This window comes from Zonotrichia albicollis, chromosome 1, assembly GCF_047830755.1.
Source record: "Zonotrichia albicollis isolate bZonAlb1 chromosome 1, bZonAlb1.hap1, whole genome shotgun sequence".
Lineage (NCBI taxonomy): Eukaryota > Metazoa > Chordata > Aves > Passeriformes > Passerellidae > Zonotrichia > Zonotrichia albicollis.
The window spans coordinates 80714624-80742241 of record NC_133819.1 but is presented as its reverse complement, the minus strand read 5'-3'; the positions used below and the strand labels follow the sequence as shown (position 1 = coordinate 80742241).

Below are 27618 nucleotides of genomic sequence, written 5' to 3'. Positions count from 1 at the left end.
CAAACTTATACTGCCTTAACACGAGGAGCAGGACGGTGGTGGGGCACATAACCTCCCCATCCTGAGCTGCTTGCTTATTTGATATTAATTGAACCAGTCCACAGCATTAAATCTTTTGAAGCGTCCCCGTGACAACAGAAGAAAAACTATCCACAATACAGACAGCAACGTAAGGGCTGCCCTTTAAAGGCACCTTTTTAAAGAAATCTGGCACCCTTTGCCCTGTGCCCTCCAGAGGTAAGCCGGGCTCCTTCCGACCTTGGGCAGGGGTCTCTTCCCGAGCGCGGTCCCCCGGGCAGCGGCAGGCAGGAGCACGGGGCACGCGCTGCTTCCCACGCTCCCGCCCCTCACGGACTGGATTTGCTCAGGGTTTTGGTTTTTCTTTTCGGACCTCCACTCCGACCTCCGCGCACCGGCGAGCTGGCAGTAGGGCGAAGGCCAGCCGGAAGCGCCTAAAAAAATCCCCAACCAAACAAACAGAAATCCCAAACCCGAACAGCAAACCCGCAGCTCCCGGCGGGCGGCCCCGCCTCTGGGAAGCCCCGGCCCAGGCACGGGGCGCGGGCCCGGCGGGAGCGCTGACGCGCTGCGCCGCCCGGCCCCGCCCCATCCCGACCGGTGCCGGACGCAGCCGGAGACTCCCGAGCTCCCCCCACTCCCGGCTCCACCGCCCTTGTTCCTCGGGCGGGGACTCGCTTCCTTTCCCGACTCCCCCTTCCCACCCTCCTCCCCTCCTCCTCCTCCTTCTCCCAGTCAAGATGGAGGACGGTGCTTGCTGCGGCCACTGGCACCGCGGTGGCTAGGGCAGCTGCTACTCCTCCAGATCGCTCCTCGCTCCTTCTTAAAAAAAAAAAAAAATAGAGAAAAGGGAAAAAAAAAAAAAAGGTTGGAAACGTTCCTTTTTTTCTCCGCCCACTAGCTGCTCACTGCGCGGACCGCTGGCCCTTCCCATGCCGTCGTCGTCGTCGTCGCCCTCCTCCTTCTCCTCCTCCTCCTCCCGCGATTGTCTGCGCTCCGGCTGCCGCCCGCCCGCCTGCCCGGACTCCCTGCATGCACACGCCGCCTCCTAGGTGGCTGCGGGGGGTGGGCGCTCCCGGAGCTGCCATTCCGCACATACCTTCATGTCCCTCCGCTCGCTGCGGCCGCCCGCCGCCGCCCCGCATCGCTCGCCCGCTCCGGCTGCCGCCCTGACGGCCGCTCCCGCCCGGAGGTGAAGCCGGGATCCGCGGAGGGGGCGGCGGGGTCGGCGGCAGGTCTCGCCCGGTGGAGTCACCGCCGCCGGCACACGCAGCAGCAGCAGCAGCTATGAGCAGCGCCGCTACCGCCACCTCCGCCGCCACCACGGCCGGCAGCGGCGCGGGGGAAGGGGCCGAGGAGGCGGCCAAGGACTCGGCGGACATCGCGGCGTTCTTCCGATCCGGTGAGTGCGCTCCTGTCCTGGGGGAACGGGGAAGAAGGGCCGGCGGCGAGACCGCGGCTGGAGGCAGAGGCGAAAGGTGGCCCTGGGGAGGCGACGTCTTCCCCCTGGAGCCGGGAAAGGAGGAGAGGGCAACCGGCTTTGTCAGGTGGCCTCGGGGAAGGCTCGCCCGCCGCTCGCCGCCGGGGCCGCCTCGGCACTGCCCGTCTGTTCCTCGGGGAGGCGGCAGGAAAGAGAACCGAGCCGCCCCGTCCTATGCCGGGGACAGCGGGGCTTAGGCACCGCAACTCGCGGGCGGGACGCCACCCTCGCCGGCAGAACCGAGGCGTGAAAACGGGGGCGGCGGCGGCGCGGCCCGGCCGGGAGGGTGCGGGGCTGCTGCCGCCCCGGGGCGGTGTCGCCGGTGACAGGTGCGATTCTGCCTCCCGTGCCGGCCTGGCAGCAGGCGCGTCACCGGGGCCGGCGGCACCACCCAGCGCCAGGTGGACCCGAGCCCCCCGAAAATGTCCCGGCGGGGGTCGCGGGGCGGGAGGCGGGTGGAGGAGCCGCTCGGATCTGGGAAGCCCAGGGTGTCGGAGGGGTGGGAAGGGTGAGCGGGGCCGCAGGGCTGCGGGGAGCCGGTTGCGCCGGCCGGGCCCCCCGGGGAGGCCGGGGAGCCGGCAAGGATGACACCGCTATAAAAGGCAGCGCTCCTCCGGTGCTGTGCTGCTGGGTGGCGGCACAGGGCAGGGATGGTAGAAGCGGCGTGGAAAGTGGATGTTCTAAGGAGAACCGAAAGAGGCAGACAAAAAGCGAAGCCTATATTAAGGGGGTGTCGCTGCCTCGGCTGAGGCGGGGAAGCAGCGGCTCTCGGGCGCTGCCGGGCTGGGAAGCCGGGCTGGGCGCGGAGGATCGGCAGGGGAAGGGGGGGGAGCCTGTTGACAGGCTGCCGGGATGAAAAAAAATGGAGGCTGCCTTCTCCTTCGGTGTTTACTCTCGGCACGCAACCGGGCGGGGAGGACGGCTGCGCCCGCCGCCGAGACACTATGCCCCGGGGGATAGCGGCGGGGAGGGCAGCGCTGCCCGGGCCGCACGGACCGCCGGCGGCGGGGACCGAGCCCTGCCGGCAGCCTGGGCGGCGGCGGGGACGGAGCCTCCCCCGGTGCCGGCTGCCCTCCCCCGGGCGGCGGCGGCTCCTCCCCTCCGTCCGCTCCGCCGGCGGCTCCGCGTCCCCCGGGGCACCCCCCGGCCATCGCTCCGGGTGGAGCGGCCCGGCCGGGCCGGGCCGGGCTGGGCTGGGCACTTGCTCCTTTTGGATGCCTAAAAAGGAGCGGCGAGCAAGGGAAATGCAGACTCACCGCAGGAAAGATGAGGGGGTTGGCCGATTTCGTGTGTAAAAAATAATGATGGCAGTAGTAATAATAGTAGTAAAAGCTGTGTTCACTGGATTTTTAAGCAAAGTCCGCGAGGGAAGTGGGAAACGGCGTAATCAGTGCTACTTGCGGTCGGTGGTGCTGCTCAGTGTGCTTGGTTTCATGAGGATGAAGAAGGAGGTGTGATTTGTGGCAGGCATCCTTGAAGCAGGGCTGGGAGCAGCGTTTGCTTGGATAGAGGGTCCGAATAGGGGGCTGTGTCCCCTCTGGAGGGCTTGATGCTCCCGGGGCAACCTGCTTCACAGGAGAGCCACTGAGTGTGAAACTCCTTGTCAGAATGCTGGCCTTGGTGGGTTTTATCATGGAAAAAGGACTGACTTTTATCGTTCCCAGGAAAAAAATCCCAATTAAAGCAAAATGGCAAATTATAACAGTAGGCTTATACACAGTAGTCTGCCTAGTGTATTTCTAAATGGGTGCTTGTGTAGTAGTCTTGCAGTTTTGGAAGATCCTGCCAGCTGTATTAATAATCAACTTCCACATTTATGTGTGGGTTGAGGGATGCTACAGCTGGTAAGCTCGTAAGTGGTGCAGTGATGACTTCTGATGCTGATAACTTGGGATAACAGGGAAGTTGCACTGAGCTCAGTCTTGCAGCATCTGAAAATCTTAAAGCAATAGAAGGACATACTTATCAAAAAACTCTCAGAGGAGATTTAACAGCTGCCATTCTCATTTCCGTATTTACATGTGAAGGTTATCTGGTTCAGCCTGGGCTCTAACATACACTGGAAAATGTTCTGGCATCTCCTGTGGGTGTTTGGCATTGAGAAGAGCTCTTTGAATTCCGCCTCTGTGCATGATCCACTCTTCTATGAGGAGAGGGTCTATTAAGAGATCTCCAGTGCTTCCCTTTGTTTGAACAACAGGCACTTTTTTTTCAGTGGAGCACAAAGGCACAGAGATCAATGAACAAGGAAAAAACTTTGTTTGGTGCACTTAGGAGCAAACAAAATATTTTTCTCTTTACAGAATTTACAATGACAAATGCTTCCTCTTTCCTGTCACTTGCAGAGAATATTAGCAAAGCTCTAGCTGTTACTTAAAAAGAAAATGAGTAAAAATGTTGCAGTGTTTTCCAGGAGGAAAAAAAAATAACCCTAACAACAAAAAGCCTGCCTAAACAATCAGTTCTAATCTTGGGCTGGTTAAATTGGTCAGTTGGGCTGCCAAGTGGGGTTATTGGCTTTCCTCCTGTCCTTTTGTAAGACTAAGATTGAAGTAGAATTAAAGTAGCCTGAAGAATGGAGTTTCATTATTTGGAAGATTTTGTTAGGATATTGAACAGCAGCTAGGTTCACATCACTTGAAATGTGCGCATTTCCAGTTTTCACTTTGGTTATGTAAATGTAAACTCACTCTTGAGTTGTTGGGGAAATAAAGTTGCAGTTGAAATGTGAGGAAAGCAGCTGAGCTGGAAGTGAGGTGGTGGTAGTAGGAGCATATAAAGACTGTGTGTCTTGGATGTAAATGAGGAATCCCTTTATTGGAAGAAATTGAAGCAGCTTACTTTCTGTTACATATTTGGTATCTAAATCTCATTATTTGGAGTTGAAAAGGAAAGAGCACCTTGTTAGGCCTGTCACCTTTGTGGCAGGATTAATAGTAAAAGAAGCAGAGTTGAAGGCCAGGCATAGTGATTACATTTTGAAGGAGAAAACACAGTGGTTGTAGGAGGTGCCTTTCTGTCCTATATATGTTAGAGATTAGAAATGACTGTGTAAACTGACAGAAGGATATGGTTTGAACTATAAATGTTTAGACAATTATCCCTTCTTTGAATTAAAAAAGTGCACTGTTGTGACTTGAAAGAACTGGTAAAATATCTTGGAATTATGAAAAAAACCTGTTACCATACAAAACCCCAGTAGCACAGTCTAAGTGGCTGTGTAGAGTGGTGTTAGTACATGTGTTAAGTATACAAGATCTATTTTTTATGAAAAGTTATTAAGATAAAACTTTTCAAAATATGTTCTAAGTTCATCCTAAAATTCTGTGTGTCTGAAAGGTCTGAAAACAGCTGACATGAGCAAAGTTGAATTTGAGGGAGTGCCATCAAGTCATGGCTTACAGGGCAGTAACCGTACAGAGGTTTTGTTTGGTTGTTGTTGGTTTAATCTTCATCTTTGCAGCTGTGAGTCCTCAATACTTTGGTAAGGGGACTCAAATCTTCAGGAGGGAAGAAAGAGGGTTCTCTGTTAAATTTAAATCTTGTTATTGTAAGAGTGCTTTTACAAACTAAGGTATTTTTGCTAGTTGAAGTTCGTGAATTTGGTTTTTAGGCATAAAGAGCAAAACATTTTTCATCCAAGTAAAAGACAAATGTTGATGTTGGTCAAACTTTTAGTAATTAAATTTACCCTTCTGTATGGACATGAATACAAAAGGTTGCAGAGAAAAAGGCTTGTAAGCACTTCAGTCAATCCTTGGCTAGACAGTGTAGGGAGTGCCTTTATAAATTAGTCTGATAAGTCTTCATGAAAAAAAAAACCAGACAACTGACTGATAACTCTTCACAGTTATGAGATGAAAGTGGATGCAGTTATTTCCTGCATGATACATTTTTTATGAGTGGCCTCTACAAACTGCAGTAACTTCATTCATATATGGACAGATAATACAGTTTTCAAAGCTGTTGAGGAGATTAGGGTTGTCACCACCTGTTTATGTGAACACTTGCCACATGCCTGGAAGGAACACAGTTTGCATACTGAGCAATGGAAGGGGTTGGGGGAACAGAAGTGTTTGAAAAACAAAGGAAAAACAAGGAGCTCCAAAAGTCTTGTCATTAAGGTGAATAACTCTCCAGGCTTTGTCAGGTCAAATCTGAACATAATTGTTAATTGTACTTCATCCCTTGATATGGGAAAACAAAAGAGTGGAGGATTCTCCATGTAAAACCTAATCTGCACAGGTAGCAGCAGTCCTCTCTCAGGAGAAGGAGTAAGTCTGAGATGAATGTGGGTCTGGAGGAGGTGGTTGTTCCAAGTAGAGAGTTCAGTGTGCCACCTCTCAAGGTGAAGTTAGAGAACAGGCTGGTAGCCAGAAGGGCTTTAAATAGCACCTAGTTCTAATGTTATACACTTAGTGTATCCTGCTTGTGCATGTGTTTCTTAATGTAAGCTTAATGATAAGAGAATTTAAAACTTTGGTTTAAGATATGTGTGTTTAGGTACCAAAATGAACGTGTGAGTATTTTAGGAAAACAGAATGCTGAGATTTGTTGTGGTTGTGGACATTTGAAGACTTCTGCAAGCACTAGTAACTTGAGACTTCAATCAGTCTGGGTTTGGCTAAGTCTGCCTATAGCAACCTATGCTGATAGCTGCTTGTGTAGTTGAGACCTTAGAAGAAGTATTAATGAGTGTCATGAAAATAGAATTAATTTTCTTATTTTTCTTTTAAATAGTGATCTTGTTGTTTGCTTAGTTTTCATGAAAATCACGAAATACTGTAAAGATAAATTCCAGCATTTAGGAATTTGTTGTTTCAAATTTACAAGGAGGACTTACGTTTTGTTTCTTTCTTGTTATATTGCTTTATATACTTTTGCCTTGCTTGCTTTATATTGTGTCCTATGTGATAGTGACTGGCACATAGTAGACAGCATTAAAAATGCTATCATAGTAGGGAATGGAGGGAGCGTTGGAAAGGTTACATGGTAAAGAAAAGGCAAGCATGTTATTAGAAAGAGCAGTTTTTTCAAGAATACTACTAATAAAAACACTATCATTTAGATCATGGGCAAACTAGCTTTAAAGGTAGGCATCAAATGTGAAAAACAAGCCAAGTTTCTGTCTGAAAACCATGAAGCAGAGCACACCATCTGTAAAGTTAGGGTAGGTGAATCTTCTTAGGAAGGCACTATCTCCTGGTGATGTGTAGTAGCTAACTTACAGAGAAGGTAGTCAGAGTTGTTGTTGCTTACTTGGCATTCCAGTTGGAGCTGCTACAGAGTTGTTACGAGTGTCCAACAGAAATAATCTAATAGTGAAGCCAAAAGTGGAGTTTTGCCAGGTAGCACTGGTGGTAGCTCACATGACAGCTCCCTGCTGTTCTCTGCAAGTACTGGTTCTTGGCCCCGTGGCTGTCAGGAGCTGAGGTGCGTTTTAAGAACTGGTGGGCATGCAGAGGATGTAAAGTATGAACCAAGTTGTCCATTCTTTCATGTGACTTCGTGTGATGACAGCATTTGTATTAAATAAATAAACACAACAAAAATTCACAGTGCTGTGTAAACTTTTCAAGAATCTGTTACTTTTGTGCTTTGAGTTGCATTAGCAAATGAGAAGGTTGCAGCAGTATTGCTGTCATTAGTGCTGGTTGACCTGAGCTGAAGAAGTGGGCTCTTTTGTGGAGTTTTGATCCAATTCCAGAAGTGTCCATTTTAGTAAGATGGTTGAAGCAGAGTGGTGTGTGTGTAAATGATATTTTGAAAAATACCATAGAAAAATGCCACAACTTGATGAGCATATGCAGAGCAAAAATAACTGCAGAAACAATGAAGTTACAATGGAGAAGTTAGGCTGGGAAATAGCATTGTTGAAGTGACATTCCCTGGAACAATGAAGATGAGGATACAGAGCTTCAGTGTGAAATGCAGCAGCTGTTGTGCAATTTGGCCTAGTGTGAAACAGCCAAGCTTCTCTGCGGATAGACAAGGATAGATCAAGTTAGAGGTTAGGTTGTGTTTGAAACAGCTGGAGGCAGAAGTCATGAATATTTCTAAGAGAGGACGAGGACAATTACTGGTAACATCTTTGATAGCTGCCAGTTGATAAACTAAATGCACATTTGGAGTGGAAGGTGAATGGGAGTTAGAGAAAAGGTGCATTCTTGGAAGCAGTACATTCGAGCTGGCATCAAGTGCTGATGTGCCCAGAAAGGAGCTGACAGAAGTAGCAAGAGGCTTGGTAGAGCTGAGGCTCTCATCAGTTGCAGAGCTCGGTCACTGTGTAGAAGATGGGTAGTAATATTTCCCCCAGTTAAATGTGTCCCACAGCAACCTGACAGAAACAGGTGTGAATTTCAACCTATAATATCACATGATTTCCAAAAGCTTTTGCATGTAAAATCACTATCTAGGTAAATAAATTCTAGAGAAAGACTGGAAAGACTTTCCTTACCCAAATATACAGAGAAAATATTAATGTTCCTCTACTCCTCTTCAATTGAAAATAAAAACTAAAATTCTGGTGTCACAGAATGCTTAGTTGCAGACTGCTCGGTCAATTTAATAGGGTGAAACTGCGTAGTGATTTTTGGTCTGCATCTTGAAGAAGGAGATAAAATTACTGAAATAGCTGTTCATGGTCAGCAAAAGTGTTAAAATAGTAAAGACTCATTGAAATTTTGGAAATGCAGTGGTGGTCGAAGGAAAGTGGGTAATAATTTTAAACAGAACAGAGGAAACAATTTTTTTCTGCGTGATATTGGTAATAACCAAATTAAAAAAAAAAAAAAAAAGAGGTAAAAAACCCCATGAAAGTCACAGCAGGCTATTTTAATGTAATGACTAAGATGGTTACATTTATTTGTTGTTTTCATGAAGAAATTTGCCTGATTTGGAGAAGGATCTTTGTTTAACTTAACATTTTTCTTGGTGCGGTAAAATCAAAAAGTAGACTACTGGTGAAGTAATACTGATGATCTGCAAAGCTGAGTCATATTCCTTCAGGAAGGATACTGCTGTTTTGAGAAAACAGATCACTTACCCAGTAGTGAGGAGGAGGAATTGAAATGACAGGGAGCAACTCAAGTGCTTTTAGCAGTAGACACTACAGTACATTAAAGCATCTGATTTTCAGCCTCTAGAGTAGGTTGTTGTATGGATACACAAAGAGGAGGGTCATAAATGGGTTGTGTCCACAAAGTTTCACAAAACAGTCTGAGTGACAAGACTGTGCTTTAAAGATACAAAGCTCGTTCCAGTGGTTTCTCTGCCAAATAGCTGCTCTAAGTCATCTGAAATAGCCTAATTGTGCATTTGTTTAAAAAATTGGGTTGTTTTTCAAGGCTGTTGAGTGGAGTCTTCTGAAATCATTTAGTCAAATTTGTTTAATCTCCTCTGCTACTGCCTTGCCTAAGTGGCAGTAGCGCTGTTTAAAATACACAGCTGCAAATATGTAACAGGTTTTCCTACTGAACAGTGCTTAACTATGTCTTTTGCTGCTATTTCTGAATATAGTGTTTTGTAATCTGGACCTTACTGAAGAACTGAAATAGGCATTGGTGTTTTATAATTATGGTGGGAAGAGAAAGCAATCTTTATGGGGAGATGAGAATTTTTTTTTTTCCTCTCAGGGCCCAAGATGTTGGGGAAGCAAGATGGCAAGTATAGGGACAAAAGTGTGAACTTGCAGTATTCAAAATGTGTCAGGGGTTTGCTTAATGTTTTATACTATAGGTGTAGTACAGTGTGCTTGGATAATTCCCACAAATCTGTGCAAGAGTCAGGATGTTATTGGCGTGTGTAATAGTCTGACAGGAGTCTGAGTTTCAGGAAGGTTTGTTTCGCTAGTGTGCATGAGGATACATGTGTGCATGTATATACTGTCAAACTAAATAGTCCACTGGGCTTCAAAAACTTGACTTTGCATGGCAAATCTCTTTGTTAAAAAGTTGGAGAAAGTATTCTGGGCAGCAGGCACTGAACAGGGCTATTGTGAGTAATCCCAATGTGTTCTAGTCATCTGTGAAACTACCCGGAGCTTAATTACTCATGTTTTCTTGTAGTGTTAGTGCGTGTATGAGCAGTAATAGTTATTCCTGAGGTGTCTGCAGACTGTGTAAACAACCAGTAGTGATTTTTGTGGTTAGATTTGTACATGACTGCTTAGCAATTAGAGTCTGAGGATCCAGGGTTACATTGAAGTGAGATTTTCTAAGTGCTAAAAATGAACAGGAAAATATACTACAGAAAGATAGGGCTCACAGGGACCTTTAAGGTAAATACCTACTTATTTTTGTCTAGTCTGTACCTCACATATTGCATAAAAGAATAATTCAAAATCCCAAACTTTTAGGCTTTATACAGAATTTCTGCATTTTTGTGGGTAATTTTGTGGAAACCTTCAGCCTTATGACATACTTTATCAAGGCATTTGGTCAAAGGCTATTCACTAGGGCTTATGATGGTCACATAGCTGGTTAATATTTTTGAGGGCACCAAACAATGAAAAATGTTATTGGTGAAATTTAATGAAAGCTGGAGTGTTGGAAGTCTTGGGAACTGCTTGTTTTCAGAGCCCAAACAGATGTTAAATATTGGGAAGAAATCAGGTAACATTTCTTAAAGCGTGTCCTGCATAATAAAGGGACATCCCAAGAAGTGAATTAGACTAATTGGAGTGTTTAATACCAATATTTCTTGGCTAACTCTCTATGCTACATGGTGGACTTCACCGTATCCATTGTGTAGTCTTGGCTGTACAGTGTTGGTTGGATATAATTTTCTACTGGCCTTAAGGTAGTGAGTTCTTCAATTTCCAAGTGTTTATCATGCCACTGACTTCTGGGCATGTTGGGTTAAGCAGCATTGAGTACAAAGATGATACCATTTTCTGAGATCATAAAAATACTCCACCCTCTTCTAAAAACTTTAGGCCAAGGTCAAAGTGTCTTTGCTCTTTGTAATTCTCCTACTCCTTGAATTCCAGATATATGCAGCTGAAAGCACAGGAAAAAAAAATGTAGAAAGCTGTCAGCAAATCAAGGTGAATTGAAATATAAATTGCCTGGAATTGTCCTATTCTGCACAGAAGTTGATAGCACATAGTGCGTTGAATATCAGGCTTAGGGAGATGCCAAACCCCATCTTTAGAGTCCTCTGTTGTCTTTTACCATAGAATAATAAAATAGGTTATGATTTCACTGCTAAAGAAACTAAATAGCCATTGTTGTTGTTTATTTTTTAATAACGTGTTAGTCTCAAAGCTTTTTTGCCTGTCTTTATTATTTGGTTTATTAATGTTAGTCAGCGACTTCATTTTGGTTGATACTGTGCATAGGGCTGGTCCTAAATGATCGGAAATGGAACAGCTACAGCAGTAGCTTATGGTCTTTACACATCTTAGTCACATTTCCTGTGCTTTAAGTACTTGTTTTCTGCACTTAAAGATAGTTGTTAGGCTTGAATTTGCCATAGTTTGCAAAGTTCAAAGAAGAAATCAATGCTATGCATTGCTTAATTCACAGGGATCATGTGAGCCAGGCTTCTGTAAGGACAACAGAGGCAAGCCACACTAAAATTTATTAGAAGAGTCGCACCTTTTCAGATGGAAAGATGATTATGAATTATCTGATGGCTTGTTGGTTGACTGTCGTGGTTTAGGAATGGTGTTCCCTCACTCCACTTACTCACTCCCACTCTGTATTCCCTATTGCGGGATGGAGAGGAGAATTGGAGGCACAAAAGGTAAAGATTATGGGTCAAGATAAGAGCAATTTACTGGGAACAGTAATGAGATAAGAAAACAGACAGTAATTATACGAATGACAGCATGTTCAAGAAAAGAAATGTTATTGCTCACCCCTTGTGGAACGTTGTCCTTGTGGACATTCCGTGCCAGCTCCCTCTGCCACACTGCCCTGACACGGGAGTGAGCCCTTCCTTTTGTTCCCAGAAAATTACATGAGGTGATACTCCAGGTCCTCGTCATGCCCCCTCCAGGCCAGAACCAGGACACTGCCTTGTAATGCTTTACATCAAATGAAAAAATAAATAAAAACTATGATAGTAGTTTCTCCACAGATAGTGCAAGGCTGTCTTTGGAAGAAAAACAAGGAATTGTACTTGACTGAATTTCTTGACTTGGCAGCTGAGCACAAAGTTAAAAAACTGAATTTCATTTCTGTCCCCATTTTGGGAAAATTCTGCTGTTTGTCTGGTGAATTACCAAGGAAGGAGAGTCAAGTCAAGCCGGCTTATAGAAAAGGTAATAAAATACAATTTATCCTGTTGTGGTCCTTGTAAAGTTTAGCCATGACATGCTTTAACCCATCAGTGCAGAAGGAGCAAGGTCTTTTCTAGTACAGTGTGGGGATTGGAGTCAAATTTGCCTATGCTTAACTCAGAGCAAGGGTGTAATTCTGCCAGCAATAACCACTTGGCGTGTGTGTGTGTTAGCTTTTTTATAAAGCCTGGAATCAGATGCATCCTACCCTAGCCAAAGGGAAACATTTTAGAAGCTCTGACGCATTTACACAGATGAAGGAAGGAAATGTCCAAAAGAGTCAAAAGCTAAAAATAGATCAGTTTACTGAGTTGAACTCTGGGTGGGAATTGATGAACTAAATATAAATCTAAATTTGAACCTTTGTGACTTACATAACTGAGTGGTGTAACCCCTTTTGAATATTGCTGCTTTTTCTTGCATTCAGCTTTATAGTAGACAGCTTCAGAGGAAAACTTGTGTCAAGCTGTGTGAGTTTGCTTTGCAGTGCTTTTAATAGCACTGAGAAGTCTGATTCTCTATTGACCATTATTGTTACAGCATAGTTTAACTCCCTGGAAAAGTGGATTATGGGTTGTGTTGGGTTTTTTTTGTTTTGAAGAACTTCTCGGTGGAAATGGTATCTCCTGACTCTACTGAAGAGAAGTTTAAACCAGTAGCAATTAGAACCAGTGTCTGTGAGGGAGTGTAATTTTTTTCCCAACTTCCTCAAGAAGCAGTAAATTTGCCTGTCATATCTGTACATAGAAAGGAATGATAACCTGAACATTTAAGAATGGATGTTTGGCTGTCTAAAAGGGTTTGCTCTCTGCCTTGACACAAATCAAAGTTAGAAGCTATCAGCTTTCCCTTGAGATAAAGTTAGCTTGTTTGAGTGTGTAAAATTTTTGTAATGGGAAAAAATATAGGAAAAACTGTTAATATGTGAGTGTTGTAGACTACTGTTGTTAGATGACTGTGGTAGTGCCGTGAAAATGGAGATAAGCAAATTTTCCTTCAAGTAACAGTGTACATTTTTTGTATAACTGATAGCAACCAACACAACACTGCTAACTAAAAACTGGCCTTTTCCGGTGAGTTGAAGCAGGGACAGTGCAGTTGAATCCCTGTGGTTTAGCATTTGCCAACTGGTAGTGAAGACCAGTTCTTTCATAATATTACACCTAATTCTAAAGCTTTGCATTGGAGAGGTGAAATATGTGTATTAATTTGTTGGCTTTGTCAGAAAAAAATGTTACCATTTACAAATATAGTAAATGTAATAGAATATTAGGGGTAAAAATGGTAGCATTGATTAGATTAAGTTCAAGCAGTAAGTCTCCACCCATCACTCCCACAAGAACTGAGGGTTAGTTTTTTTACTCAGTAACTTTCCTTTTTTAACTATATGATTTGCTGTAGAATATTTGCTTGGCAGATGTATAAATAGTTGTGCTCTTGTTTGCTTTAGGTTTTTGTTTGGTTTTCCAGTGGAGCCTGGGAATATTTGTTTTTGCAAGGTTGTTTTGAAAAAATTTGGAGTCTTTGCTTACTAAAAATAGTATTTGTTCCAAGCAGCAGTTTATCTGTTAAAGCAATGGGCGGTTGGTAGCAAAAGGACCTGACTACCTACTGTCGTGGTTAATGCCAACATGGCAATTTAAACTTTGTATTTATGGAAGATCTTGCTATATAGCAAAGTAGGAGAACTACTCTGTTTAAAATCTCATATTTTATAGAATATGCTTTTGGAATGGATTTGTCCATGTTGCTGTCTCCACTGTGTTAACCCACTGTTGGGAAGTTAAAGCTGTGAAACCCTTCCGCAAGAGCACTTGGTTAACTTGGGTGCCTGTGCAACCTGTGGTGTTTCTGCTTGTAGGCAAGTTCATGAGCAGGATGTGACTTGCAGTTCATGTCCATTGAGGCAACCTGAGTGGCTTCAAAGAGCAAGAAGGTGCTGCTCTCCATAATGCTGTTATATGTCCTCTAGGCAGTGAAAAGAAGTGGCAGAGCCCTGTGCTTGAGTGTGGTAAGCAGGGATGGCTATACCTTGGTACTTAGGTGGAACACTTAAATTGCAATCTGTAAATTGTCTGGGCTGCCAGAGCTCAATTCTGTCTGTGCGTATGCTGGAAGCTTTGTTACGGGTTGAAACAGCAGCAAATAACAGCAGGGATTTTTGTGATATTGAGCAGCCAAAATAGTATCTTAAGCTTTAATTTATTTTTTTGTGAAATGTTTTTACTACTTGAGGTAGGAATCTCACTCTTTGTTAATACTTTGAGGTCTGGCTCCTGTTCCGACTTGAGAGGTGGGATGCAAAATCTTCAGATTTCAGATCTGCTAGTTTAATGGGACTTGTTTAACTACAGGAAAGATGAATGTTAGAGGAGGGATAGGCATCTTTTTCCAGACTGGCTTTTCACTGTCTTAATTGTTGTCTCAGCTTCCGTGATCCCTTCTTTTGTTCCTTTTCTTCAATAAATAAGACAGAGGTCCAGCAGACAATAAGCTCAATCACGAGGCATCAGTGTTCATCTCTGCAGGAGTTCCATTATGTGCTCATGGATAAGTAGGGGGTTCTGTGGAAAAGCCCTGCAGAGTTTGAGAAATACAGCATGTGTGCTGTGCTGACAATTAAGGGTTGCACGGGCAGCCTTAATGCTGCATTACCTAGTTTTTGAATCCTCTTTGTGGCAATTTCAATCACACCTGGTCCTATCTCATTGTTGGGATAAGTCATTGTTTAGAGTTTATGTAAAGTTTTCATTTAATGCCTTAGTGGATGATAGTGGATGGCATTGGTTTTATCGGGGCGCAGTGGTTACTATGTTACATCAGAGGTATTTGGGGAGTAGAAATGCATTAACTCACTGTGTAATATTAAAGAAGGTGGATGTGTAAGCTGCTTTGTTAGATAGATATATTGAGGACAAATTAGATATTTTACTACTTCTTTTTTTAACTTTTCCTTTTTTTAACAGACCCAAATACACTCTAGTGTTCAATTTCGTAGGAGTTGTTGATTTTTGATTTGATCATCATGTTAATTCTGCGATGGTAATAAAAGTTAAATGAAGCAAAGTGTAAAAATTATCAAATACCAAGGAGGAAAGAGGAACCAAATTATGTATTTTCCACTCACAAGCAATAGATAATTAAGATTGAAAAGAAAATATATGTTCTCAGGTGAGGAAAGCTTACCACAGCATAATAGGTTAAGATTTACATGCAGAACACCCATGGAGGAATACGTGACATTGAAGGACGTAATTGGAAGTTCAAAACGATAAGTGACCTAAATTTTTGCACTCTTTATTTTGCCATTTATGTGGTCTAAAATTACTGCTTTAATAAGAAGCTTTCTGAACTGAACTGTTGTGTAACCTCCAAGAAAAGACCCAAAAGGAGATAAAGGGGTGCCTGTTCACATGATATGAGAGAGTTGTAATGTTGCTATGTACAAGCTGCATTCCTCCTGTTTTATGGAATAGAAATTGACTGAATATATGAAATAACTGTTTCCATGTCAAGCTAAATATCATAATGGAATGAAATGTATTCCTTATTGAAAGGTGACTGGTAGAGAGCTAATTATCAGAAACAAAATAACCCTGTATCTCCCTAGTGGAGTTGAAAGTCAAAGGTGACAAACATCTGAAAATGTGGGAGTTATGTTTGAAATGTCGATATTTATTGGTTTACAAGTCCTGCATTAGGGGTTGGTTAGCTCTTGAATAGCACACAGTGTAAGGGCAGTATTACCAGCCACATTTAAACCAAGAATGAATTAAGTATAAATAAGTGGTGCATTTCTCATCCAGGCATCAATTTCTTTTGCAGAAAATTTGAGAATAAAGCCAGGATTCAAGTCAATATCTGTTTATGTTGCACTGTTGTTATTGGGGAAAGGGAGGGAGAAGTGAGTAAGATAGTTGCTTGTTCTGGAGACAGTGAAGCAGTCTCTAACCAGTGAGGTGGGACATCTCTGTGAATTGCTGAGCTTTTTGTAGGTGAAGTACAGTTCTGGAGAATAAGCTCTGCTGTCCTTGTCTTGGTTCTGCCCAAATATATTGAAGTTTGGCACTGGTACAAGATGTAATCTTTGAGAAAGCAGCAATAACTGGCTAGAGGCAAGAAGGAGTATATCAGTGACAAAGAAGTATGAAAGAGAGAATCAAGGAAGAAAGTAACTGACAAAATTAAGGGTGAGGGTCACTTTGCTTACAGAAATACTGGAAATCACACTACATACCTACTGCAAAAAAAATGCTGTTTCTGTTGTGGTTAAGGTCTTATACTGAAACAGAACTAACAGTTTTATTAATGCACACAGGCAGATTAATAGATGCATGGGGGCCTGAATTTTCACAGGCCATTTGACAGAAAATGTACAGTTTCCCTGAAGCAACCACCAGTTTCAAGGCCAAAAGGAGGCCTTTCATGTTTTAAAGCACAGCACAAGAGAGGCAATCCTAGGCAGAAGAATGGAAGGGAGATAATGGATATATGATGCAGAAGACTTGGGATTGGAAATGCAGTGAGGTCACCAAGAGAACTGACCCTTGAAAGAAGTGTAAAGGTGGGTTGTGTTTTTATGTACCACGCTGCTCAGATGTTTGCTTTACAGGGATAATGTGCTCAAATCAGAAAGACAAGCTGTTAATTGTCCCTGCCCTAGATAGGTCTGTTTTTTTATTCCCTGAAGAGAAGAGAAAGAAAGCAGAAAGGAACTTTGATAGAATTCCTTAATTTTGTAATGCAAAATTTCTTTCTTTCTGATCACAGAACTCAAGAAAAAGTCACTGTTAACTATTTTGACCTTAAAATTACCTTTTTCTTACACTCTTCCTCAAATTGCTGCCACTCTCAGTTAAAATGTATTACTTGTGTTTCTGTGGAAAGAACAGCTTAGTTGTGCGAGGTGGGCACTGACAGTCTTAGCTCCACAAGGACCCCAGCAAATAACCATGTTTGTGGTTGGTCCCCTTGCTGTAGCCTCTGATCTGCCAGGTTTGCTGCAGAAGATATGTGTGCAAGGCCATACTGATCTCAGGAGATTTGTTGAACTTTATCTCTAGGTAATCGTCTTGTTGTGTTCGGATAAGATTACTAATCACACTTTTTAATTAAAGAAATGTCACAGCTGTAGGAAAATAAAGCTATTTGGAAATGGTAGTTATTTTGCTGACAGTTTTCTCTGCTTAAGGAGGCTCAATCAAAACTTCCTGCGCTGGCAAATGTATGCTATCGAATGAAAATGAATTGTGACTTATTTCAGGCTGACTTCTTCCCAGGTACTTTTTCTTCTTTGTGGTCAAAAGTGGTTCTTAGTGAAGTAGTTAGAGATGTGAAGCATAAATTTTTTATTAAACCTTTAAAGAGGCAGCCAAATCACCTAAATTTTGATTGTTCCCTCCTACTAAAGTATGTTGAAAGAAAAGCTGACATTATTAATGTAAAGATAGGTTTCCAAAAAGGGCAGTTCATATAGCTGAAAAACTGAAGCAAAGTTAAGAAAGAGCTAACTTGAGTTTACTCCCTGGGCTAACAGTAATTTCCAAGTTAACATATTCTGAAATGTTGCTTTGACAGCAATATTGGATTTAATTCTGCATTATGCATTTACAATTATCATTCCCTGTGTTATTTAAAATGCTGCCTTGAGTTTGGCATAGAAAGTGAGTATGGTTGAGTGTTTTTTTCAAATGACAACTACTTCTGTAGTTTCTAGTGTGCAGTTAATCTAGTGTTAACAGCATTCAGGTGTCTGAAATTAGGAATATATATTGCTGTAAGAAATAAGCAAACCACAACCTATCTGCTTCACTCATTGCCTTTAATTTAAGCATGGTGTTACTACTGGGTGCCTTGCTTTTGTGGTTGGTTTGGTTAAAGTTCTGAGTGCAATGGAAGTATTTTGGCCCACGTTCTAGAGTTAAAATAAAAATTAGTACTGTGACATTTCAAGCTGGTGGAAATGTCACCAAATATTATTCAAATGTATGAAACTGGTAACTGGCCCATAGCTTGAAAATGGTTCTGAATTAACAGGATAAATTTATAAAGATAGCTGTGTAGTAATGGGGTAGTTTTGTATTTTCCTTTAAAATTGGCCTTGCTAAAGAGAGGCTTTATGATGGCATCTGATAAAGGTAGGAGTGGAAAAAAATGGGGAGTGGAGTGGAGTGACAAGTAAAAAGAGGCTTGTGTTTGTTTATGTAGTTGAAAAAATTAGGCTTAAAATTTATGTGATAGAACAGCCATAGTGATTGGGCAGAAGGAGCTGAAGAATGATGTTAGTAATTTGTTGCAGATAGGCCAAGTTCTAAACAGGATCCAAGAAGTCCTTAAGAGTAGGCTCTTAGACTTGGACAGAAAACGTGGAAATAAATACTCTTGCACCCTTGCTGTTCCCAGTGCTTCTCCCTGTCAGCACGTTCCGTTCTAAGTTGTAGCTGTTTCTAAGGCTAGAAATGGTTAGTTAAGTTGTACAGAGGCTTGTTGTCTTATAATGTTACACTTTCTCTGTCTCTGGATATCTGTAGTTATTTTCCTGTTCACTGACTTTTTAGAGCTGGGTGTGAAAGTTTTTCCTGAAGTAGCAGCTGTATGATGGAGTTTGCTGTGCTCAGAACAGGGAACCTGTGGTCTGACTGACTCCTGTGTGATGAAGAGAGTTAAATGTAGGCTACACAGCTTGAATTCCTCAGAAAGAGGTCGTACCTGCGTTCTTTAAAACATTTTTAGTTACTACGTATCTTCCTTACCCTCTAGCTTTCAGAGACATACCTGAATATAGACTCAATTAAATTCCTGTCCTTTAATGAAGTCCTTTGCTTAATGCGTAGCTGATATGCTTGGAACATCGGGGCATCGGTCAGGATCCAAAATTAATTGCCTCTTGGGGATGGATAGTGCCAAGCGAGCACCTGAAAGAACAGTGTCTCTTTCAAAAGCCTTCTGAAATGGTCAGCTTTGAAAATGAGGCACATCTTCATTATGTTAAGGAATATATTTGGGTCTTGAATCCTGCTTAACATTTTCATTTTGTAACAACAAGGGCAAATAAATATTTTGTCTGTGGAAGATGGCACAAGTTGAAAGAGGAGAGCCATAACTTCCTGCCTTTTAGAAGTCACTCTATCCTCCACCAGCCTCCAAATGTAGGAGGAAAAAGCCCAAACCTGGCATAAAGGGAAGAGGGCATCTCGTTCCCAAACCAGTCACTAATGCGTCAGTCAGCAGTAAAAGAGTATTGTTTTAACGTGGCTAAGGCCCTGTTCTTTCCTTTGTATTGAATTCCTTCCTGTTTAAGAACATTGTCTTTAAAGTACACATATATCAGCTTGAATGGTAGGAACTTTGTGCTTATTGCTCCAGTATCTGTATTAATTAGTTGCTGCAGCTGTTTCAAGTAGAAAAAAAAAAAGGAGTTACAAGGCTTTGGCTGTGGGACAGCAAGTGTGTTTGTTAGCAGAGCTGCTAAGACATGCTAGCTGCATGTGGAGGTGAAAGAAGGCAGAAGTGGGGAGGAGCTGAAACTTGGCTCTGTATGCTCAGCAGGAGAGAAGATCCAGCAACTGGGTAAAACCATGGCTAGATGACATGGATCCAAACATACAGCTGTCATTTAAATATCCCAGAGTCTCAAAGAAGTAACTGATGGGTGTTAAGTAACCTGATGCACCTTTCATAGTCCCTCACATTGTATCAATTAATAGAGAAGATTAAGCTCTATTTGCTCAGTTAAAGGAAACATGTAATTTTCAGTACTGCTTGAGCTAATATCCATTTATTTCTGTGACTTGAACTTCAAAACCAAAAATGGAGGTAGCTGTTTTGTACATTCTTTCTGACTAATTCCTGTGACTTGTATTGGACTGGTTGTGGGCAAGCAGAGAAGGGAGAACGCTGTGTTTTTTTCAATAATTGTGTAATTAAATTCATTGATGGTAGGCCAAGAATACTGATCACAAGGGTTGGTGCTGAATCAGAAGGAATACTTTAAATGGTGCTCTGTTGAACAGAGACATAATTGCCCTCTCTTTCCCCTTCTTGGCTTATTGGATGGCTGAATTGCTCATTTCATACATGACTTTGAGTGTGACTGGAGCTGTGAATCAGTGTTTGTTGGAGTTTTGCATCTGGCTTATGGTCTGACTTCCCTTTTATGAGCTGGAGAGGCTGCCTCTGTTATTACTGTGTAGTGAAAATCCTCTTAAACTCTCCTTCTCGTGAGTGGGTGAAAATGTTTGCCAAACACATGAATCAATAATTGCTTATTTGCCTCAGTGCTCCTTTTCAAAAGCTTCACTGTCCTTTTCTGTGTTTGCACAGATAATCGATGTCTGTCCCCACATGATAATTAACAGGGATAGATAACTCAGGGGCCTTTCCTTTACAAAGTCATCCTACAACTGTGCCTCTCTGAAACCTCTTATTCCATTTTTGACCTTTTGTCAAGGCTTTCATTGAAATAGCAATAGCTTATATGCAGTGAGAATGACTTGATGATTATTTTAGTTAAAGGTGTTTGCTAGTTTACCATGCTGCTGAAATGCCTGGAGCTCTGTGTGGAACAAAAAGAATAAGTAAACTGTCTGAAGGCTATTAAAAATGACATATACACTTGTCTCAGTGTGAGGAAGAACACTGCATGTAGCTTGACCTGGTAAGCTTTCATAGACTGGAGACTGGCTTTTTAATGGCCTTGTCTAATATGTCCATTTTGTTCTGCAGCTACTGACTGAAATTGAAAATTAAAATGAGGGGAAAATAACCTTCATGATTACAGTTTTCCCTTGGGAACTATTACAATTGTGGCTTTCTCATGAGAGATTGTGGCTTCCTTTCTATTTCGGTGGCATGAAAATTCAGATTTGTGTAGCCTGTTTCTAAAGTTGAGAATATTCTAGATGCCAGTTTCAGAAGATACAAACAACTTCCAGGTGCCTGCAATTTGAGGAAGTCTCTAGCTGATTCAGATTGCCGTCTTGACGTGACCTTTGTCAAAAATAAGCACAGTTAAGTACTACATGCACAAACTGTCTATGCAATAGAGTAAGGAAAAGACAAACCCATCTGTTTTAATGGATGAGATTTGTTTGCTGTTTTAGATTTGCATTCTGTAGTGGGAAGGCAAGCTTTTAAAACTGTCTGCTTTACTTTGTTTGCTGTTCAGGTCAGTGGCTTCTTAGTCCACTGGAGGACTGCAAGATAGACTTGAGCTGTTCCCACTGTTCCAAATCAGTTGGGCTCCCTGTCACTGGGTGACTTGTTTTGTTCCAGTGCTTGGATTTGTCATCCAGTGAAAAACTACTCTTGGTGCCTTAGTTTATGTCACTGAAAATCTGCTTTTTGGTACCACAATTAGCTGGATGATGGGACAAAGCTTTAAATTGTGTTGCTCCATAGCTTGACATAGATGCTGTGCCTGTACCTGCCTAAACCTTAAAGTCAGTTCAGATTGTTTATATTTCAGTGATATGATCTAATGGTAACAAAGTTTCTTCAGAAGACAAAAAGTAGGAGGAAAAGAGGACTCCATCCCTCATTCTGGGGCCTGAAACTATGCAGAATCTGTTTGGTTATCTAGAGCCTCTTAATGGTTGTTCCCATTAGCAATTTAGTTCAGATCAAAGTGTTCTTTTGGAGTACATCTCTTGATTGTCCCATTTCACAGTTCTTTGTTCGATGTGAAGCATCTCAGCACACAAATAGAATTCCTTTCAAATGAAATTGAAAGGCATTACATACACCAGTTACAAATAAATATTAAGTCCACAGAACCAGACAACAGCCAGTCAAAAGTAAAACTTCCTGTAAAGCTTCATTCAAAATACATAGTTTGGCCATTGAAGTTTCTGCAGCAGGATTTCGCTGTATTGACCCTCTTCTGTTGCAATGTGCATGAAGCTCAAGTGTAGACTTAAGCACAGAGGGTCAGCAGCTAGGTCCTGAAACTCAGCAAATGCTCTAATGAGGTAACAAAGACCCTACAGTGACAGTTTGTTTACTGTGTGAAGTGAATGATCACTCTAATAAAGTGGATTGTGTTTCAGAAACCTTTCTCAGCATCCAAATAGTGCTGGGACTACGAGGACTTGGAGAGCTGAAGGAAGGGAGGAGATGCCTGCTTTAGTTACAGAAGTGAGATGAGGGGCTGGTGTTGCATGTGGCACGGCAGCTGTTGCATTTGTTTTCTCCTGTGGCAAGGCACTTAGTTTACCTGTCAGCACCACTCTAATGCAGGTCACATTTTTGCCTCGGACCTATGTGTCAACTTTTGAAGAATTCTGTGTGTCTAAAGAGCACAAGTTCATCACTAATGCTCTAGAGAAAAACACATATTTGAGGTTCCTCTTTACCAAATGCAACTGGATGGACAATGTTTTCTTCCTCCACCCATTCATTCCTAGAAAAAACATGGTTGAGGTGTGAATGGGATGATGACCATACATGTCCCGCTTCTGTGTTGGAAACTACAAGTTCTTTTGATGTAGAGCTGCCTAGAGCCAAGAAACAGCCTTTGCTGTGGGAAGAGGACAGGCAGAAAACAGGCATGTGAACTGACTCTGATACAGATAGGCGGAGAAATCCATCTGTGCAAAAGCTGCTCCAAAGTTATTTATTCAGAAGGGAATTCAGAAACAAAATCATCAATAATTGAGCACTGGTCATATATCTTAAAAACTTTGAAATGTTGTTGTAGAATTCATCATTAGTTGAAGTATTTTGCAACAGATTGGAGAAGTGTAACTTCCAGTGGATAATGTTATCCTTTCACTGTCCCTCTTCTGATGAGATAAATTGTTAACTCCCAATTCTTAGATAAATTTTTGAGTACTACTAATTGGTCTACTGTAAGACTCATCAGTGTAAGGCTTAGAGCTCAAGTAGCCTTCTTATGATAGCTAGAGTTTACTTATTTGACCATCTCCCAAGATGTTCATCTCTGTAGTAAGAGTCATCTGGAAGAGTGTTTACTGAGGTTCCAACTGCTTGATTGAACCATCATTGCAACTGGGTCCAAATGTTACTGGTTTATGGGTTTGAGAGGTTTTGCTTTGGTGGAGGTGTTAGCACTTGCTTTTGTCTTCTCTATCAGTGGCATCTGGAGCAGAAATATGTCAGGATAACTCCAGGAGAGAATGTTGGAAACGGAATGTAATATGAAATTGTAGGCAACACTGATCAGTTTTGATTTAAAATGCTGCTGTGGAGCTCTTGTACTTAATGAAGATGTGCTGAAGGGCTTAGTGAAGGTCACTGCTAGCAGTAAGGATTTGTTGAGATCCTGTCTCTTTAAGGGCTGCTGCCAACTTAAAGAAAACCTTCCAAGCCCTCAATTCTTTTGTTCTTTTGGCTGCTGAGCGTGTTTGCATTGCCCAGGAGCAGGGACAGGAGACTAAGGCTAAAATTTGGCTTTCCAAAGACCTACTGTGAGAGAGTTCATTAGCTTTTGCAGACTTGTCTGGAGAGATGGTGAGCTCTGGCAGATGAGCAAGACAATTTATTTTTAAATCTGTCATGAGTTGTAAGTTGATATTATCACACAAAAATAGAAAAACTCCATTAAAAAGAGTTTATCTACTATCTAAGGCTTGAATTGATGACTTTAAACAAGTCTTACAGTCCCTCTAAACTCTAGGTGTAGGCTTCATGTGTAGTTCTGGTGTAGGAAGAATTAACACTGAATTTGACAAGTTATCAAAGTCTTTGGTACTGTCAGTAAGGTTGCCCATCTACTCAGAATTAAATATCTGCTTGACAATACATTTGCATCTTTCAAATTTGTGTGTAATGCATCTCTTGCTGCCTTAATGGTGTTCAGTGCCTTAATGGTGACATCCTTTTGCTAGAGGATGGTGTAAACCTTGGTCCTCTAGTGACTCTTCAGGTGCTTGTACATTGATGCATCAACAACCAGCAGCCATCTGCTTCCTACTGGACTTTAAGTCTAACCTGCCAGCTCTAAGGAGATCTGGTTATACAGCTTCATTTTTGAGAGAGAGGATAAAGTAATGATGAGGCTTAGTGGGTATTTGAGAAATACTCGTATTAGTAAATTAGTTTGATTTTTATATAAGTACCACTAAATAGCATTTGTGAAAAGAATCTTTATTATGTATAAGATGACAGTATTATCAATGATTTGGTGGAATATAAACTAAGTGGCATACATTTGTCATCCCAGAGTCCAAGATGTTAAGGAACAAAGGAAGGTAGCAAATCTTGTTTTAGGAGGGGTTTCAATTTTACTTTGCTTTCCTTAGCTGCATTTATAGGTTGACTGCTGCTTTCATAAATCTGTTTGTAGAATTCAACCTGGCCTTCATGTATGTTGTCTGACAGCAATTTGAGATGACAGAAAAACCCAGGCACATCTTTGCCTCTTCTCTTCCCAGGGAGAGGAAAAGGTTGTGACTGACAGTCAGGCTGTGACCTCTTGAGGCAAGTGACTTGTATGGGCAAACATGCCTAGATCTCCTTCAGAAGAGAACTTTCTCAACCAGTCTGTTACTGCACCTCTTTGTTTAGAGAAGGTTAAATAGTATTTCTAAGGTGTCCTTCCAAGTGAAAGAATTCTGTGGCTTAAAAAGGGTACCTCTGCAGTGTATTCTGTCTTCTTTGTATGGCTCCATACACTACTGTATGGCAGTGCCCTGAACTTTGGTGCATTTTTCTCTCCTCTAATGGATACTTGTAAGGAGTTGTAGTCATTTGCATGACTCTGATAATAGATCACTTGTAAAATCAAAATTGTCAGCTGTGATTGAAAACACTCCCTGCAGAGTCAGAATTGCTATATTTGGAGCTGTTGTGGGGTAATTTTCCTCTCCCCTACTACAGCCTCTTTCCCACACTACCACTCCATTTTGCAGTCAGTACTATGGGGGCAGTGTCCCTTGGTGATAGAGCTACTGAATTCTACAGACATGTATGTCAATGTCAAGCAGGAGATCTCAGAAGAGGTATTGCTGGAATATACAGAGCTCCTATGGGAATGTTGACTTAGGCTCAATTCTGCTTCTCCCAGGTGTAGGTCCAGTTAGAGATTTTCAAGTATTCAGTGTTGTCCCTTTCAAAAGTAGCCCTTATCCCCAGTAGCATATTTGACTAGCAAGTTCACATGTGTAAAAGAACACACATTGCTTTCATTGCTTTTGTCCAAGTTATGAGCACTCAAATGAGAGGGGCAGTTGTTCCTCTAACTAGAATACTGTAGTACTGTTTCCCAGGTAATAGCAAAATTACTAAAGCAATCTTTTGGTCAGCTTTCATTTTAGATGATAAACTGTGGATGTGAGTTATCACAGAATACCAGTTATTTCATGGTATGGTGTTTGGCTGGTGTTCTGACAGTGCTGCTAACTGTGAAACTTGTTATTAGCACCTGAAATTCCTGTCTGGAAACCTCTTTGAAATGTCTTCAGGTACAGAAACATGAAGAGCTGTTGTCCCTCCAGGCCAAACCAAATGTTTATCTGTCCCACTATCTTACCTCTACCAGTGACCAAACCAAATCCCCAGGAAACACTCCACAAGGATGGGATAAACATCAGTGAAGCTTCTCCACTCTCTTGCCTTGGCATGTAACTGGGTCTTCCATAGCTAAATGATATTTCTGTAATTTCTGTGACCTGTGGAGTTCTACTTTTCTACCAACTTGTTCAGCATCCCATTGGACTTGTATATGCTTTTATATCTGGAAAATCCAGGGGTACACTGTTGAATCACTTCAAGCATCTCTTTGTGTAGTTTTGAGCCTGCTACTTTAGTTTTCTTTGAGAGAAATGAAAACTCTTGTGTTGAAAGAGTTTGCATACAAAAAGTTAGCCCTGACCAAGCCACTCATGATTTTGTAAACCTTTGTCACTTTCGTACAATTTTCTTTGCTAAAGAGTCTTACTCTGGTTAGCCACTTGTCATGCAGATGGATTAAAATCATCCCTCTCATCATCTCCTTGGCCCTTGTCTGGACTCGCTGTAACTGGTCATGTCCTTCCTGTGCTGGGGTCTCAGAGCTAAAGGCAGCATTCCAGATGGGGTCTCAGCAGAGCAGAGGAGAAGAATTCCCTCCATCCCTCCCCTGCTGCCCACGCTGCTTTGGCTGCAGCCCAGGACACGTTTGGCTCTCTGGGCTGGGAGTGCCCATGGCTGGGTCATGTCCAGCCTCTCCAGCACCCCAAAGTCCTTCTGGGCAGGGCTGCTCTGATCTGTTCATCCTCCAGCCTGGGTTGGTACCAGGGTTTACCCTGACCCAGATGCAGCACCTTGCGCTTGGTCTTGTTGGACCTCATGAGATTGCCATGGGACTACTTCTTGAGTTTGTCCAGGTCCCTCTAGATCCCATCTCATTTTTGCAGTGAGTCAACTGCACCACTCAGCTTGGTGTCATCTGGAAATTTACTGAGGTTGCACTCACTCTCTTTGATGAATTTTATTTATCCCTGTTGCCCTTTGTTGAACTTGAAGTTTTTTTACCTTCTATTCGAGAAGGTGGAATTAGATTATGTTGAAAAATTAAGCATATTGCAACTTTACACAGTTGTGTAATGTTTTGAGTGTCATTCTCTCTTACTGTGCAATTAATTCTGTGCATTTAATCTTTTTCTTTAATGTCCTTTTCTCCCTATGTGGATGCTTTTGTGTTTGTCTTTATTGAGCATATCCTTGAAGGTAGGGTTACCAAAATACTTAGTTGACTTATAAATCATGCTGATGCCACTACCACATCAGAGCCAATGCAGTTTAGGAATCAGATGCAGAGTTAAATAACATCCCCTTGTAAGGAAAGTTTAGTATTGACAGGCCAGTTGTCATGAAAGTAGTGAGGGTGTTCATGACCTTGAATTGCCCTGTACGGGCAATGAGCCTCAGGTCTAGGACTGTCTTGAAATTAGGCTTTAAATCTTTAAATGTAAGATGGTTTACTTCTAGTCTCTACAAATTCTCTCATTAAGTTCAGTTCTAAATTATTGACCTTGAGAAACTTTTGGGAGTTGCGTATGAGATTTTATTTGCAGTGGGGTAGTGTGGGTCCTCATCCCTTTTGCATAACAGCTCTAACATAGATTGATTGCCTTGTTTAGCATGCCTTTTATGGGGTGCAAGATATTGCATCTGTTAGTGGAGTCAATTAACAAGATGATGATGGTGTTAGTGATTGTAGAAATATAAGGCTGAAGGAAAACAGAAAATCTTACATACAAATCTTGTAACGGCTGAAGGAAAATAGAAAGTCTTACATACAAAGACAGCTGTTGTGGTTTAATTTGGTATTGACCAATGCTGTCATAATTTTCTCTTTGTATTTGAGTGAGCCCCTGTGCCTGGTGACACGTGCATGTGACAGTGTGATTAATATTGACATTCAAATAGGTCTTGGAAGTGGATGTTGTATTTAAGCTCTGATACCAGTACACAGTGTTGAAATTGTTGTGGATGGCCTGAGCTTCCAGAAAGATGTACTGTGAAATCTGGGTATACTCATGGTATTGCAGGTCATTTGATTGCTGAGATTGAATGGAGCTTTTGTGAGTACTGGCTGGCATTTATGCATGTAAATATGTGGACATATTTGAGGAACGATTATGCGTGGAAGAAAGCGGTAGTTTGGTCCAGTCCATTTCAATTTGGAAGATTTTTCCATTCTATTTAACTTTTTTCCATTGACATAACTCCTTGCAAGGAGTTTGAATGCCAGACCTTTTTGGTGAAACATATGAAACCAGTATCCATGAATGGTTAGGAATGTGCTTCATGCACGTGGGATGGTGCAGAGGGGAGCAGCACACAGAGGCTTGGGGCTGTGCTGGCCATTCTTTGGTACCAAGAGCCAGTTCTG

The 27618-nt window shown here is 42.3% G+C and overlaps 1 protein-coding gene across 3 annotated transcripts in view; it reads left to right on the top strand.

The window, feature by feature from the left end:
* The first annotated feature begins 741 nt into the window (after positions 1 to 741).
* Positions 742 to 27618, top strand: part of TRIO (trio Rho guanine nucleotide exchange factor) — a 247613-nt gene continuing 220736 nt past the window's right edge. Inside the window, exon 1 of one of the 3 annotated variants that reach the window (XM_074545618.1) lies at positions 742 to 1420. In XM_074545618.1, the coding sequence (XP_074401719.1) occupies positions 1306 to 1420 (115 nt within the window). In that variant the 5' untranslated portion in view covers positions 742 to 1305. The remainder of the gene's footprint in view (positions 1421 to 27618) is intronic. The other 2 variants (XM_074545608.1, XM_074545600.1) reach the window with 2 other exon arrangements.